This window comes from Camarhynchus parvulus, chromosome 1A (genome assembly GCF_901933205.1).
Source record: "Camarhynchus parvulus chromosome 1A, STF_HiC, whole genome shotgun sequence".
Lineage (NCBI taxonomy): Eukaryota > Metazoa > Chordata > Aves > Passeriformes > Thraupidae > Camarhynchus > Camarhynchus parvulus.
The window spans coordinates 6,238,913-6,254,796 of NC_044586.1; the positions used below are offsets into that span (position 1 = coordinate 6,238,913).

At 46.8% G+C, this 15,884-nt stretch overlaps 1 protein-coding gene across 1 annotated transcript in view; it reads right to left on the minus strand.

The window, feature by feature from the left end:
* IQSEC3 (IQ motif and Sec7 domain ArfGEF 3) overlaps positions 1 to 15,884 on the minus strand; it is a 97,928-nt gene that overhangs the window by 18,279 nt on the left and 63,765 nt on the right. Inside the window, 2 exon segments of the mRNA XM_030960919.1 lie at positions 8,601 to 8,762; positions 12,929 to 14,007. Of these exon segments, the coding sequence (XP_030816779.1) occupies positions 8,601 to 8,762; positions 12,929 to 14,007 (1,241 nt within the window).

Genomic DNA, 15,884 nt, shown 5'->3' on the forward strand with positions numbered 1-15,884 from the left:
ATGTGGCTTCAGCACATTCTGTTAGCATATTCCTACCTTTTGTGCTCAGGTCATTACTGCAGCATTAATCAAAAGAAACCCCTGTTCATAATGTCCCTCAGGCCCAACTTCCCATTTCAGCAGAGTATGTAGGCACTAATGTCTGTATCAGCCAATTTGCTCCCCTGTTTATTATTCCTCTGCTAATTTCTCTCCCTTCCACTCTCAACAAAAAATTTCTCATGTCCAAAGCTTTGCTGAAGTCTAAATTTATGTTCTGCATGTCCCCTCTCTAGAAAACTAGTTATTCTAACAAAGACAGACATTGAATTACTCTATTTGCCACTGACTTTGGTATGTACAATTTATCTACCTGCTTGTCATTATTCTTACCCAAAAAAAAAATTTAAAAACTGAAATTCTATCTGACAGATGAAGAAAATCACAGGTGCCAAAATCCCATTTTCTTTAAACCTTCATTAAATACAAATCACTAATTTGCTAATGGGACCACTTTGACATTAGAAGTGCATTAAAAATTCAAGAACTTCATATTTTCTGCTGCTTTTTACCTTGGAGGCTGCTTCTATGAGCCCCTTAACCCCTTTATTTAATTTTTTGCATTGTGTTTGGGGTAAAGGATATGTCATGTGGTAAAGGATAAACTGATCCCACATTTAAGGTTATTAAGGAGGAAATTTTCCCCAAGACAGGTTGTCTGGGACTTTATGAGGAGTGGTATAGGGGAAAAAAGAGGGGGAGGGGATTAGCTCTCTTCTGGATCCTTCTGTTTCCTAGGATTATCTGGAAATTTGGCCAAAAAAACCTCTACTAATAAAGGGATATGCTGTTACCAGTTTCTTCCTTTCTGAGATGAACTGGGGGTGTTTCTGTTGGTCGTTTCTAAGTGCTGCAATTTGCTGTGGGTTGTTGGAAAGTGGTTTGTGATCTAAGCTGTTGAGTGCCACATGCAGCCTTGCTAGAATAAAAGTCTGTTGCACAATTCCTCAAATGGGTAAGGGACAGAGATCTGAACTCAGAAATGTCTCTGCATTCCTCCATTGCCTTATTGATTCAGGAGTTATCATCATTTAGCTGGGGTGACACCTGCAGAATAACTTACCAACAGCTCTGACTGAACATAAAAGTGCTTTGTATCTCCTGAGGTTGGAGTTGTTACAACCTCAGCTAGGAAGTGAGGGCTTTTTCTCTGCACAAAGTCCATATAATCGAAATTCAGAAACAAATAGGGAGCAAGGGAAGAGAATCAAAGGGACTGCTCTCATAGGAAATCTTCTATGAAATATTTTTTTATCTCTCCAAGAGGTGGACTGCAGGAACACTTGGCAATAAGAAAAACTTCCTTCACTGCATCTTTCCTTTTTTATTTTTATTTTTCTCATACTTCTACTCAGTCCCTTGGGTTAACATCAAGGCATTCTGCTTCTTGGAATTTATCGTTGATAGTAAAAACAGTTTTCCTCTTGTTAGTTGTTATTGTGTTCACAGCTGCAACCACCTCTGCACTTGAGCTTTTGTTATTATTTTTTAATCCTTTCCAGTGTGCAAGTGTTTCTCAGCACTGACCCCGGTGATTTTGCTGCTATTGTCTGCTTCCAGACATGTGAACACTGAGTGCTTGCATGCCCCAGGGACACCCACTAAAGTCACCTTAGTAGCCCCAATCCACCAGCTTTAAATCATCTACCTTTTGCTTACTCCTTCCCTCTTTCATCAGTCTTTCCCCCTCCACACAGGCTGCCCTAAAACATCCTCCACATTGTGTACAAATCTTGAGTAATACAATCAATGCCCTTAATACAGAAAGTATGGAGCCTTCATTAGGACAAGTAGGACAAGGCAGCTGTTCACAGCTCTTTTCAAACTCAAACAGGCATTGCTACTTGAGTTATGCTCAGATTCTCCTAGGAGGGTTTCTCTCACAGACTGACTGATGCAGGTTTCCTTTGTAAATTCTAACTCCTGGGAGTCTCTTCCATTTGTCTCTCAGCCCAAAGAACAGTGTCCCCTGTCCTGCTTACTGAGAAAAGTTGACCAGGCAGAAAGGACAGGTTAGGAAGAATGTTTGATTCAAGCAAAGTCAGCCTGTGCTAGGATTTGATTTATCTGACAAATCCTGTGCCAAAGGTCTGAAGAACAGCTCCTAGAGGAGCCATCAGGTACCAAGCTGCCATTTCTGCTGTTAGACAGGCAGAAAAAAAGATGGGTCAGACTTGTCTGTTACTTTTGTGTGCAAATTTGACACAGCAAAGTCCATTCAAAGAGCCAAGCAGGCTTGTGTTATGATCTGCCATGTTCCTCCTCCTCTTCCTTGTGCTATGGGTCTGCCATGTTCCTCCTCCTCTTCTAGACAGCTGGAAGTTTTGCAGCCTTCCCTGACTTCAGATTCCTGCACAGACTCACATTATCTTTCCAAATGCTCTCTGTAACTGTGTCAGACATCCCCTGAAGTGCAGCACAACTTTTCTTCATGAAACCAGAGCAAGGAGATCTTTTCTTTCCAAGCTAGAGACCATGGGAACTGACAAAGGATATGAGAGTGGGTGGCTCTCTGCATCCAAGGAATCAGCCAAAAACTTATGTGCACATGCCAAAACCAGTGATGAGTTCATTTCCCACAAACAGCTGGACACCTGTGAGATGCCTGTTCCAGGACAGCCAAGAGGCTTGAGAGATGATGATACAGGGACACGGTAATCACCTTATAAAATCTCATCTTTCAACTCCTTCCTGCCCAGGAACTTGCAACAAGCCACAAAAATTGAATTCACAGTGCATCCAGAGATTCATTTAGCCCACTGTCTGCAAGGATATGATTTTGGATATTTGGATCATGTTGAAGTGAGCAGGAAAAGCACTGACTCCCTGCCTCATGAACAAGGGGGTGGGGGTTGAGGACCCTTGGGCCACCTGTGTATGTGAGGACTTTGATCTGCCCTGAGGCACCTCACAACAACAAGCAGAGAATTCCACACCAGGTTCCAGGACCAAAGAGTGGGCTCCTAGATGGATTATTATGCTTAGATGTTGTCTCTGTTGTAGCCTCCTAGGCTACAGGGGAAAGATCCCCCTAAAAGTGGGTGGACATAATGGCAGAAGAGCTGTGAGGTTTTAGCACAGGGCTAAGCATGGCAAAAGAGCCTGTGGCAAAAGGGTTCAGTAAAGACAGGAAGCAGCTGTACCATGTGGGGCTGGGAACTGCTCACCCAAGTGTAATGACCTATTTTCCAGCTTTTCCGCTCAGGTGACAGTGCAGCAGGGGCTGGGATGCAGCTAAAAGCATCTGTAATGAACCTGCAGCCTCCACTCAGGGAGGGAGCAAGGGGGGAGGCAGCCAGGTGGAAAGTTTAAACTCACAAGGCACAAAGATATTTAATAAAAACCATCCCTTTTCTCAGCCTCCCTAATTATACAGTTTTCTGAAGGTGAATCAGGATTTGGGTGCATTGTAGAAGAGCTCAGCTTCCTGGAAGGAGATTGCCCTGCATGTGCAGGCAGAACAGAAAGAAAAGTCAGCAGGACTCCCTGATTCCATGCACCAGTGGCTACAGATGTGTGTCCCAATCCTGCCTTACCCACTCTCTTGGGAAGGACAGTCTCTACAGTGGAGACCATGCCCACACTAGACTTCCCTTTCTGGAGAATGCTACAGGATTGCTGTATTGCCTGGTTTTGTCCTGGGCTGTCATGCCTGCTCTCCCTCCCATGGTTATTGGTAGCTCACATGGCTACTTGGGAATCTACTCCTTCCTGAGTTTCCCTGGGGACTAGGCAGGTTCAAGCTGCACATTCAACCTGCCCAGGCCTGGCATGGGAGGGCTGTTCTTACATTTGGTGTGTGCCACAGCCCTGCTTGCAGCTGGAGGTCAGAACTGTCTAACACGATCTTCCCTGTGTCCTGTTTCCATCACATCCTTGTCTATTGCTCCTGCTCAAATCCTCCTGTGATGAAAGTGCCCTACTGACCTTCTGTAGCATCCTCAGTAAAAAGGGGAAAGAAGGCTAGTTTGGGCTAACCTGGCAAGTCCATCTGTCTGTCCAAGAGGAACCTCATTCTTCTCTGAGAGGCAGTCCCTTTGCTGGGCTCCCAGCTCTGCATGTTCTGGGAGCAGCTTTTCTCTCCCTGACTTTCCATGACAGAGAGAGAAGACAACACACGCTTGACAGACAGGAGACCTCCTCAACCCCAGGCAGAATGTCTCCAACAGCAACTTCCACTCTTATCACCAGCCAGACCCCAACTCAGCACAATGTCTCCTCTGCTGGAATCTCTGCCCATTCCTCCTCTGACAACAAGTGCACCAGGACAGCCACATCTGCACTTCCAAATCCCATAAGCTGAACAGAAACCATCCAGTACCAGCACAGCTGACTCCATTCATGAAATCACTCACATTATCTTGTTCATGAATGAACTATGAATGGAAGTAATTCCTGAGTCAGGAACAGGTGGAGGGAAAGAATGGACTAAAGTGAAGGAAAGTATGAAGAAAGGAGAACAAAAGCAACAAATAAACACAAAATGAAGAAAGGATGCAAGAATGATGACGTGTCTTATGTTAAAACTATGTGTTAATGCCTTGGGCCTGACTTTTTCAAAGCAACAGAATTATTTTTCTGCAGTACTTGACAAATAGATTTGATTAAAACTGCTCAGTACCACATGGGTCCTTTAATGGGCCAGGCTACCTCTCCCCAGATGTATTCCCTGGACTGGTAAACACTGAAACCCTGGGGCAGGTCTTCAATGACTCCCTCTCACTGGCTGCAGGACAGCCTGTAGGAGATTCTTGGATCTTACTGGATCTTCTCAGATTCTTCTGGATGCTGATCACAGTGAGTGGTTATTTTGTGAGATGCTTAAAATAGGTTACAAGTGGGATTTATGCCCTGCAACACAAAATGCCTAAAAGCTGCACATCCAGACTAAACCAGCACACTGAGAAAAACAACACTCTTGAGGGCTCTGTGTCTCTCCATGGACAAAAGGAATTCATAAATTTCTAGAAGACACTAAACTTGGTGGTGGCCAACAACAAGTGAGATAAATCCTAGTCTTAAAGACTGAAGTCTTTTCTATACAAGAAAATTACATACTGCATCTTCCTAAAGAGACAGACCTGAGTGGTTCAGTGTTATCAATGCATGTGTGTCAATTATAGTCAGAAACTGCTGAAAATCTCCTGCTCTCTCTGTTGTTCCTCTGGCTAGCATGTAGAACTACTTGTGAATTATCCAAAAACCTTTTTTGAGTTCCAAGAAAATCAGTTTAAGGTTGAGAGATAAGAGCATGAAGATGGAAGGGAGATTATAATTTCAGGGCATTTAGGTGCTGGGCGTGAAGGTGTGGGAAGGCAAAATAGCACACCAAAGTGCTCAATCCTCATAAAATGCTTACCTCACCTAAACCCCTGCCCTTTTACATAAAAGGCTTTGCAACCAGCATAGCACTTCTCTGGACTTTTACGTTCACTGGTGGCAGTAAAGTGGGATCATCTTCACAGTGCCAAACACCACTCTGCACTCCTGAGCTCTGCTGTTTGACAGCAGGAACAGGCTTCTCTGTCAGCCAGCACAGCTTCCAAATCTGCAGAAGCCAAGAGAACTCTGCAGAGTCCAGACCTAAGTCTGGACATCACAGCTGAGTCTGGAGTTTATAACCTGGGCAGCTCTGCCCTGCCTCAGAATGCACAAGGGAGGCTGGCACTTTTGCAGATGTTTTAAAAGCTGTGCTATTATTTATTCATGCAGCTGAGTTAATTCAACCTGGATGCAATAGAAACATTGCTCACAATACACAATTGCAACATAAGTTTTCACATCAAGCAAAAGCTAAACTAACACACCAAGTAGCATCAATAATTGAACTTGCTTTTGGGAGGTAGAGGAGGCTCCAGGGTCAGGTTTGGGATGTGAAAGAGCACAGACATCTCTGCCTGCATACAAGCTTCCTCACTGCAGGTGATCACAGCCTGTCCAAGCACTACTGCCTGCTCATGGCCACCCTGCCTGGCCATTTGACCTCAGCAGGACTAAGTGCCTGTTCTTCTCCTGCCCATTTGGGCCACAAAAATGACTGTGGCATTGGGCAAACAGTGCAAGAGCTGCTGTATGAGCTCTCCTGTGTGCTGCATGCTCTCCAGGGAATACCATGTACCTTTACTGAGTGTGGGTGAATGTGGGGACAGCAAGACAGCCCTTGCAGAGTCTGTTCTCCCAACCTGTGTCAGTGTTCCTGAGCTAGTTTGATGGGAGTTGGATGGGGAATGAGAACCAGACAAGGCCTTAGACAGTTCCAAAATGCCAAAAGGTCTTTGATCTGTCTCTTGCTCCCCTATAAACAGCTTGTAAGTTGTGACCAGCCCTTGAGACACAGTGCACTGGAAATGCCAGCACACTACACTACACTGCCAGCCCTCTTCTTCCGGCAGCACGGACAGGAAAAATATCCAGGATTATAATTCTGGGCCATGATTTCTCCTTTCAATGCCTTATTTCCATGCATGGCACACTGCTGGGTGTGCAGCCATTGCCCATCCAGCTCTCATGAGCAGCTGATGAAAAATTTGCTTGCAAAACCCACCAACTACGCTCAAGCATACCCCCAAGCTCAGAACTGGCACAGGAAGAAAGCACCTTCAAATGGCACAGCTACAACCAGCTGAATGTGCATGTTTTTCCCTTCCTGTTTTAGAATATTCCACATGTATTTTAAGTCTACTTTTATCTTTGCCTTTATGGAAGACAAATCAGACATTTATTGTGAAGAGGGGATGGCAGCGCAGATTGTCAGTGCAAGCATATCATCTGTTGCCTGGCAAGATCAGACACAGGCTTGAACCCTGAACTCAGACCCAGTTGTTTGATACCTGCTCAAGTACAATCCATGCACACAGAGCCTCAGTATCTCAGTCCCCATTTTTGAGCCTTGTTTTCTACAGATGTTAATAGGATGGGCAAGGTCATTCCTTCACTGAATATTTGGAGTGTTACCATGAGAGGGGCAGTGGAAACTTTGAGTAATGAGCATGATGGAGTAGGGCCACCTGCTCCAATGGCCCCCAGGCCTCATGGAGAAACAGGACAGGCAACCCCAGTGCAGCAGCTCCTGGGCACTGAGGCTGGGAGGCTGACACCAGGCTTTGCAATAGGCACTGTTCACTGCTCCCAGGAGCTGCTGACATTGAGTTTGTGGTCCCATGTGAGGCAGAGGAACATGATGCCAAATTTACAATTACAAGGAAGTGTCAGCCTGTTGTTGCAATATTCCCCTGTGTGTGCAGAGGCTAGGTTTGGACCTGAGCAGATTATCTGTGAGGGGAAGCAGCCCACACAATGCTTACTGGAGAAAAAGAGGCAATTACTTTTAATTGTAGTTCTCAATGTGAAGAGACTGGACAGCACATGTGTATTGTTTCTGGACAAATCAATACTCCTACAGTATATTAAAAAAGGAGATGGCCCAAAGGTCAGGCGGGTACCTGCAGAAATAAGTAGCAATTGCAGCTGCAATTAATTTTAAAATTTAGGCCTAGATTTGGCTCTTGAACTTCAGCATCCTCCAGTTTTTCTCTGGAGTAGAAGTGGTACGTGGATGCGAGTTGGTGTTTTTTTATGGTTTGATTCAAGAGAAACCACTGCAAAATTCAAGGGAAATAGAGAACATTTTGGAGAATGGGAGAATGTAATAAAGGACCCAGTGCAAAGGACTTCTTGCCTAAAGGAAGGGCAGCTCTCACTAAGAGTTGTGCTTCTGCATAATAAAAAAAAGACACAGCTGAGTGCTGGTCATGCCTTGAAATGGGTCTCTGAATGAACTAGACTTGAAAGAGGAGAGATGTGCAGGCTGAGAGAAGCATGGCTTTTGACCAGGAGAGGGTCACGGTGAGAGAATTGAAGGAAACAATCCAGCAAAGGCAGCCACTGAACAGAAGCAGGAAGGGAACCTCAGATTTGGTTCTGAAATGGGGCAGCTCAGCTTGTTGGAGATTTTGGAGTGGGGATGTTCCTCAGTGCTCCGTGGCTGCTGTGGCAATGACAAGCCCTTAGTAGCATGTTTTTATATGCAGGCCTCCTCATCACCAAAAACAGTTCCTTGTAATTATCCTCATAATGCAGTTGGACCAACTCAAAGGGCCACCAATTTCCAACTTGGATAGAAGGAGAACTGAGTATGTAGCCAGCATTCTTCCTGCTGGTCTCACAGCAAGAAGCAGATATTTTTCCTCCTCTGCCTCTCTCAGTACTTCCCAGAAGGCATCAGAGGTACTTTATATGGATGGGATGAGACCTCAGCCAAAGAGTTTCCCAGCCCCCAAACCTGTCAGCATCAGTTGTTCTACCACCTGACAGTGCTGAGCTCCTGCTAGGTGACCACAGGCCTGCTGAGGAAGGACTGAAATGAAAGAATTGATGATATGAAGGGTGACACACATAGCTGGGAAATGTGTTTAGGGACACCAGATAGGGACTGGCAATGGTGGAGTTCCTGAAGAGTGGGGACAAAGGGGCATGGAGTGCTTGCTGGCGCAGCAAGGGGCAGAGTGGGCTGGCAACTCCTTTAGAGTGGAGGGAGGAGGGGAAGAGATTTCCACACTTACTCCAGAACATCCCTGTTGAACTGCTTCTTGCTGTTGCCCAGGAATTCCCCAATCATCTGGCGGCTGAGGCCCTTGCGCTGCAGCAGGAAGTGTGCCACCCCAATGGGGGTGTCTGGGATGAAGCCTCGCGAGATCAGGAACTGGATCCCTTTGTCTGGGTTTCTGGAAGGGAAGGACAGAGACATGGTGAGTTTGCATGAGCTCTTGGAGGCATTGCTGCCTCTGGCTCACCCCATGGCTTGCATCAGTGCAGCCCTTGGTATGTGCCTGGGCTCATATGTGTTCATGGTGTGTCAGGAATGGGACTGGTTGGGGTGAGGAAAAGTGACTTGCTGTGTGCCCCCCTAGCTGCTGCTGAGGACAAAAAGATGTCATAGGACCTGCTGTGTCACTTGCAGCACCTGCTGTCACCTGGTAATCACAAGTGGCATCCCACTGCCACAACAGATCCTACTGCATTGTACCATGCCTCATAAGTGACTCTTCTGCCATCCATGTGCTCCACAGTCAGAGGCCCTTCCCTCTATGAAGAAACTTAGGAGACATTCCTGCCATGGTCTATGGGCAAATAAGGCTCAAGGCTCCAAGGAGATAACCAAAAGTGGGCATGTTTTCCGTTAAACAAATAATTTTGTTTTTCATAGATTTTCAACATTCATTGTTGAGTGATACTGTTTTTACCTTCCTCACCTGAGCTTGATGTTGGCTGCCTGAACAGAAATCCCATACTCAGATTTGTTTATCTCTCCTCTACTCCCCCCAGCCCTTAGCTGTGATTTTCTTCCCTTCTCTATTGATTCACGCCCTCAGGCAGAAATCTTTGTGTGTGAGAGAAGGCACCCAGAGCATGCTTTGTCAGGAGAAGGGAGGGAGCAGTGTGCAGCTCCCAGACAGAGGGCTTTTCTCCCTCTGGGGCTGTGAGCATCTCTCTGAGAACAGGTCTGGTGCTGAGTGGGCCTGATTGCCTGGCTGTGGGAGTGATTTTCTGCTTCTTAATGTGCCAGTGTCTGTGCCTGCACACACAGCTCTTATGAAGCAGAGTGGTTTGGGTTGGGAGAGACCTTTAAAGGCCATCTACTCCAACCCTCCTGCAGTGAGTGGGGTCATTTTCAACTAGATGAAGTTGCTCAGAGAACCCTCCTACCTGATACTGTTTATCTCCAGGGATGAGGCATCCACCACCTCTCTGGGCAACCTGTGCCAGTGTTTCACCACCTTCATTGTAAAAATCTTCTTCCTTACATGTAATCTAAACCAGCCCTCCCTCAGTTTAACAGCATTACCCCTGGTTCTATTGCCAGGGGCCCTGATAAAACATCTGTCCCCATCTTTCTGTCCTGGTTTATAAGCCTCTGTGTGTGGGGGAGTGGCTGTGAGCCTCTGTGGTGCCTGGTCTTGCAGACAAGAACAAACAGTACGTGTGTATTGTGCAGGAAGTTTTCCTCCCATATTTCAGTCTGCCCCACTGAAGGGTCTCTGTCATGGTGCACTGGGCACAGATGAATGACTGCAATGGCAGGAGGATTGCCACATTGCCACATTTCTTTGGTTCTCTGAGCTGGTGAGTGGGGAGAGGTAAGAGGGTGACTTCATTAAGTGATGTCATGCTTCCATCACTAACTCACATTCAGGGTTCTTTGTCAAGGCTCAAGGAGTGAGTTTGCTCAGGCAGTTTCCTGGGGTGAGGAAAGAATGGGATGAGATTTCAGAGCACGTGAATGCGTGATATGCACAGGCACAGACTGTGACATTGTCAGGTGGTGAAGTATGTGGGTGAGCAACATATGTCTAGCTATAAGGGGAGCTGCATTCAGCAGAATGGCCTGCTCCTTACAGGGGCCTCACGGACATGTAGAAAGTAGATGGGCTTGAAATAGTTCTGCTTACGCTGTAATGTCAAAAGAAAATATCCAGGGCAGTGTGGCATTGCTGGGGATGGGGCTGCAAGAACAATCAGCCCATGAAATTTATAAATAGGGGAGGTGCAAGATCTGATACTGAAAACCCCAGGCCTTCTTCAGGGAAAAGCAGCAATATGCCTTCTTTATTATCATACAGACCTACTGGTTCACTGCTAAAGAGTACAGGTAAAGTTCCCTGCTAAGTGCAAAGGTGATATGGTTGGGACACAAGTCAAACTAAGCACCAGAGACTCATAAAATGCAGATCCACCTGCACACTGTGGTATTTGGCAAGGGACAGTATGGTGTTCACAACACAAGGATGAACTCAGTTAGACCTGTGTGACTCCAAAGTCACTGGACTGACTTTGGATCCACTCTCCAGGGGCTGAGAGTTTAATATGGCCAGAAAAAATGCACACACTAGCATGGATGTGCAGGTTTCAGTAGAGATGGTACACACAATGCCATCAAAGGATGCAGCATAAAACAGTCCAGCTGTGACAGTCCTCCTGCACTGCCTGGACTATAACTCAAAAATTCTTTCACTAACAGCAGCCTTTCATCAGTTTTTCCCAGGATTCAATTTGTTCTGCACAAAATCCTGATAGCAATACAGCATCTCTGCCACTGAACACCTGCAGATGTATCCCACGTAGCGCAGCACGAAGCTTTTACCCAGAGGTGCAGCAGACAACTCTACTCCTCTCTCTCCTGAGCCTGGTGCCTGCTATTCATTTTTGGTGCTGCAGGGGTGTTAGGCAGAGCCAGCAAATGCTGCGGGATTCCTCAGTCCTGCTGTCTTTCCCTCTGCCCACGCAGCCAGCTGCCCACACACTGAGCTATCACAGCAGTGCTGCATAATGAAGCACTCACCATTCCAGGGATTTCACCCCCTCACGGTGCAGCAGGGATGGGGAAAGTGCCACTGCATCAATGTGTTTCCAGGGGCCTGCTCCAAGCCAGAGCACTGCCTTCCAAAAATGCAGGCAAGGCCAGAGAGACTGTGGCAGTTCCCACTAGAAACTGCAGGCTTTCAGCTCCTGCTCCAGGGAAAGCCAGGAAAAAGTATGTGTGCACACACACACAGCCTCAGCTCCATGGCCTATGGATCAGTGCCCACATCCCAAACCCCACAAGAGTAAACTGGCTTCTTCCTGGAAATAGACAGGGAAAGCCACAACCAAATAACTGCAGAAAGCTTCATGGCCCTCCCAGCCCCTTGGATAAGAAGCCACAAGGGGAGCCACATGTCCCATAGATACTGCTCAGAGATTGAAGAAAGACATCATTCCCCAGAGCTAACAAGTTATTTTCCTCACTCTTGTCCTCCAACCTGTACTCAGAACTGGAAATATGTCCCTCTCAGTTCTGTAAGAGTCCCAAATCTGCCTGATCTAACATCACTTCACTTCTGGGTGTGCTCTGAGACCCACCCTAAAAACCTCTCTTCCGAATCCCTGCCTCCCAGAGTCCTCCATGGTACACATATATAAATCCTGTGCATTGCCCCTTTGTCTGTGAAAAACTTTTGCCTGGGACTGCATAATGATCAGTCCTTGCTTTGACTAAAATGCCCACGCTAATGTGTGGAGAAACGTTCTTGTAGTATGGGTACATTACATCTTCATTATTAGGGGACTCAAATGGAAACAAAGACAGAGATATGAGAGTGTGATGATAAAGAAAAACCCAGCACTTCTCGTGGCTTGCTTAGATGAGAAAAGTCTCATCAAAAGGCAATGAGCAAATCTTAATCTTCAGGGAGCTCAGCTCCTTTCTGCCTATCCACGTGTGACCCTGTGAGTTAACCTCTTCTGACGGTGACCTCTGCTCTGCTTTTGCTTTCACACCTACAGCCTTCTCATAGGATATTAAACTCATATATGTGAGAGACAGGTGACTAAACCTGGTCTGTCAGGTGAAAATCTACCCAAGTATCTGAAGGAAAATGACAGCCAGAGATACAATTTTATCATTATGACTCATACTGGGCCAGCTAAGCTCAGCTCTACCTCTGTCTCCCTCTCTCTTTCCTTGGAATTGCCCCATGTTAAGTAACCAGGGCTGGGTTTACAGTCCTAGCTATGTTTGTTCCTTTGCAACAGAGTGGAGCAGAGCGATCCCAGGCTCAGCTGGTGGATGCCAAATGGACAGCAGCTGGAGCTGAAGGTTCAGTGAATTGTGAGAGCATGGGCACTACTCAGGGGCTTGTTCCTCTCTTAGGCAGAAGAGAAGAACAGTACTTGGGAGAATTTAGGGAAAGAGCTTCTGGGAAGCCAACCTGTGTTGTGCACTGCATACCCAGATGGCCATGCCCTTGAATATCAATGAACTTCCCTGGAGATGGATCTAGACCAAGAGCCTTCCATCATCTGTTCCTGTGAAGCATAACACTGGATGGGAAATAGGGGAAGAGTCACTTACATATTAAAGAGGTTCAGTCCAATGCGGTAAAGGCGTTTCCTCATGGTGTCTGTGGAAAGTGTGGGCGACTTGCAGCTGGCTGGGTTCTCGCAGTGGTACCTCGGCAGACTGAGGATCATGGCCTGCAGGGCTTCTTTTGAGGACACCTCAGAGGCTGACTTGGCTGAGGTGGAGGTGCTGCTGCTGCTCAGCTGCTCTGAGTTGTCTGCATTCTCAGACTCCAAGCCTTTGCTTTGTCCTGCCTCATTGCTTGCATCAAACTGGAGCTTCTGCACCGCCATCTGATCCGGCTCAGCACTGCTGTCCCCTGTGCCATTGGTACTGACATCCACCTCGGTGGAAGTGAGGCTGTTCTCAGGTAAGCTCTCTGGGGCAGACAGTAGTTCACTGGCTTCTCCCCCTCCTTCTCCCGGGCTTTCTTCAGCCTTGGTAGCTGGAGAGAGCCCAGCCTGGTCGTTGCTGCTGAGACAGTTTGCCATGGACACCGAGGTAGATGATGAGACAGAGATGTTCTTGTTGTCGATCTGAACTGTGACATCTCGAAAAGCCATCATGAGAGTGCTGCTGCTCTTGGGTAGAGTATCTGGCAGGAGACCTTCCTCCTTCTCCTGATCCTGTAGCTCAGCCTCTAAGTCTTGGTTTGGCTGCATGGAGCTAGCACTGAAGGTCTCCCTGATCTGGTAGGAGCCCCCATCTTGCAGGGAGCACATGGTCTTGAGGCTCCAGGTACTGAGGGCATCATCGATGGATTTCGCCAGGGACTGAACTTGTTCAGTGAAGGAGTCCTCCAGCTCAGTTAGTGCCCCACTGATAGTGGCTGGCAGGGACGGGGACCTCACCAGTGGGATGCCCACGAAGTTGTACCCCTCCACCAGGGCCTTTTCCGCGGAGAAGCTCTCCGAGTTCTGCACGCGGACTTTCCTCAGGGAGATGCGGCGCGGCATGCGGCTCTCCAGCAGCGAGTTGCGGATCTTCTCAAAGTTCTTGCTGAGCTGGTACTGCCGGAACGCGGTCTGGATGGTACAGGCTGCCCTGCGGGACACCAGGTGGCCGCCGTATTTGTGTTCTAGCATTTCGATCTGAAAAACAGAGAGCAGATACATTAGGTTTTGCTGATTGCCTCCTGATGGCTGCTTATTGTCCAACTTTCTACATTGATTAGTCTTCAATGACTCTCAAAGGGACTTCTGACACCGAATTAACTTTTCCCTGCAATGCCATGCCCCTGATTTCAACAGAAGGTTCCCATTTGGGCATGACTGGCTAAATCATCAGCGCCATGAGCTTCCTCACAGCTGTAACGGGATCCTGCTACTTCCCAGAGTGCCAGTCATAAAAGCTGGAGCCTGCAGGTGCCCTTCCCTTGCAGACTCACTTCTGATGGCCTTTAGGGCAAGTTCATCACTGCAAATACAACATTCCAGCAATATGTCTTCCTGCTCAGCGGTGCTCTGGTAATGCCAAGCATTATCTCTTGTCTCAGAGTATTACTAATGCTTCTCCCCTCCTTAGCAACCTTAGGAAATACTCTCAGCAAAAGGAGAAATCATTCAGAAAAAGGGAAGAAAATTTAATTTTTAAAGGCAGAGAATGCTGGCTTGATCTAGCAGTTAGCAAGAAACATAAACTTCCATGTAAGTTAGTGGAGGCTGGGTTTGTTCTGAGTTGTGTCTTTTAAATATACGCTGAATCCCAAAGCGTCTTCCTTTTTGATATCTGAATTTTTCAGGTGTCAGCCAGCAATGAAAGGAAAAATACCCAGAAAAAGAAAGACTCTCAGTTTTGAAAGGAAAAAAGTCTGAATTTTAAATGTTGAGACAAGATAATAAAAAAAGCAGAAGGAGGATTTACCTGAGCTGGTAACGACAAACATATGTAAATACATTGATACACACCATCTCAACTGGTTTCAGCAAAGCAGGTATGCATGATCGCTCCTGTAGTCTAGAATTTAAACTTCCTGGTAATCCCCCCACTCTTCCTCTGCAGCTGGGTTTTCACTAACAAGTTCCAGGAGAATGACAGATGATTTGGTTCCAATGAGTGACTGACAGAGGACAAGGGGGACAGCGTGAAGATGAAGGTGGAAGATGGGGTTAAAAAAAAAAGAAGAATGAACTCAAACTACCTTCAGTGAGGTTTAGGCTGAACTATAAGCTATCATTGGTACTTTAAAGGGCAGAGTGCAGTTGCAGACTGTAGCGTTAATATGTGTCTGCACACATGTAGAAAAACCAAAAAAAGATGAAAGGCAGGACTGAGAGTGCTGGTGAAGTCAGTCCTGAATTAGCAGAGGATTCACTGCATCAGTCATGTGGTGAATAGGAGCTCGTTAGCAGAACCAAAGGATGAGTTTTACTGACTGCTTCCTCATCCCCAGACACAGCACTTGTCCCTCACCATGCCTTGTTGGCCCAGTACTCACAGTTTGAAAAGCTGAGCTCTACAAGATCTGAGCTTAAGTGCAAATTGCTTTCACAGTCCAAGTGAGACTGAGGCATGAGCCTCAGCTCACAGAGTCATGTCGTGTCACCTGCTTCCTTATTTTTCATAGCATGACGTAAGTTACAGATAAAACCACCAGTGAGTGATATAGGTACACGTAAAGACCTGGTCTGACAGCTATGAGAAGTGTAAATGACCTCTGGAATCTTTCCAATACTGACTCCTCTGGAAGTAGAGGAAGATAATGTGACCTTGGGAGATGACAGGCAGAGAGGAACAAGCTAAGCCCAGCCATTTTGTGCCTGCACTGGTATCCTGGCTGTGGAGCAAGTACTGGGAGCCTGACATTTATGGAAGAGAGTGGGATGGGGAGCACATCCTTTCATATTTCCCTCTCTGGACATGAAGCAGGGACCTTTGCCTTGTGCTCAAACAGCAGGCTTCTGTTTTCTGTCTGCCTTGCCCTTGAGCTCATGGTCTCTCCAAGGCAAACATCAAAGCCCAGCACTAA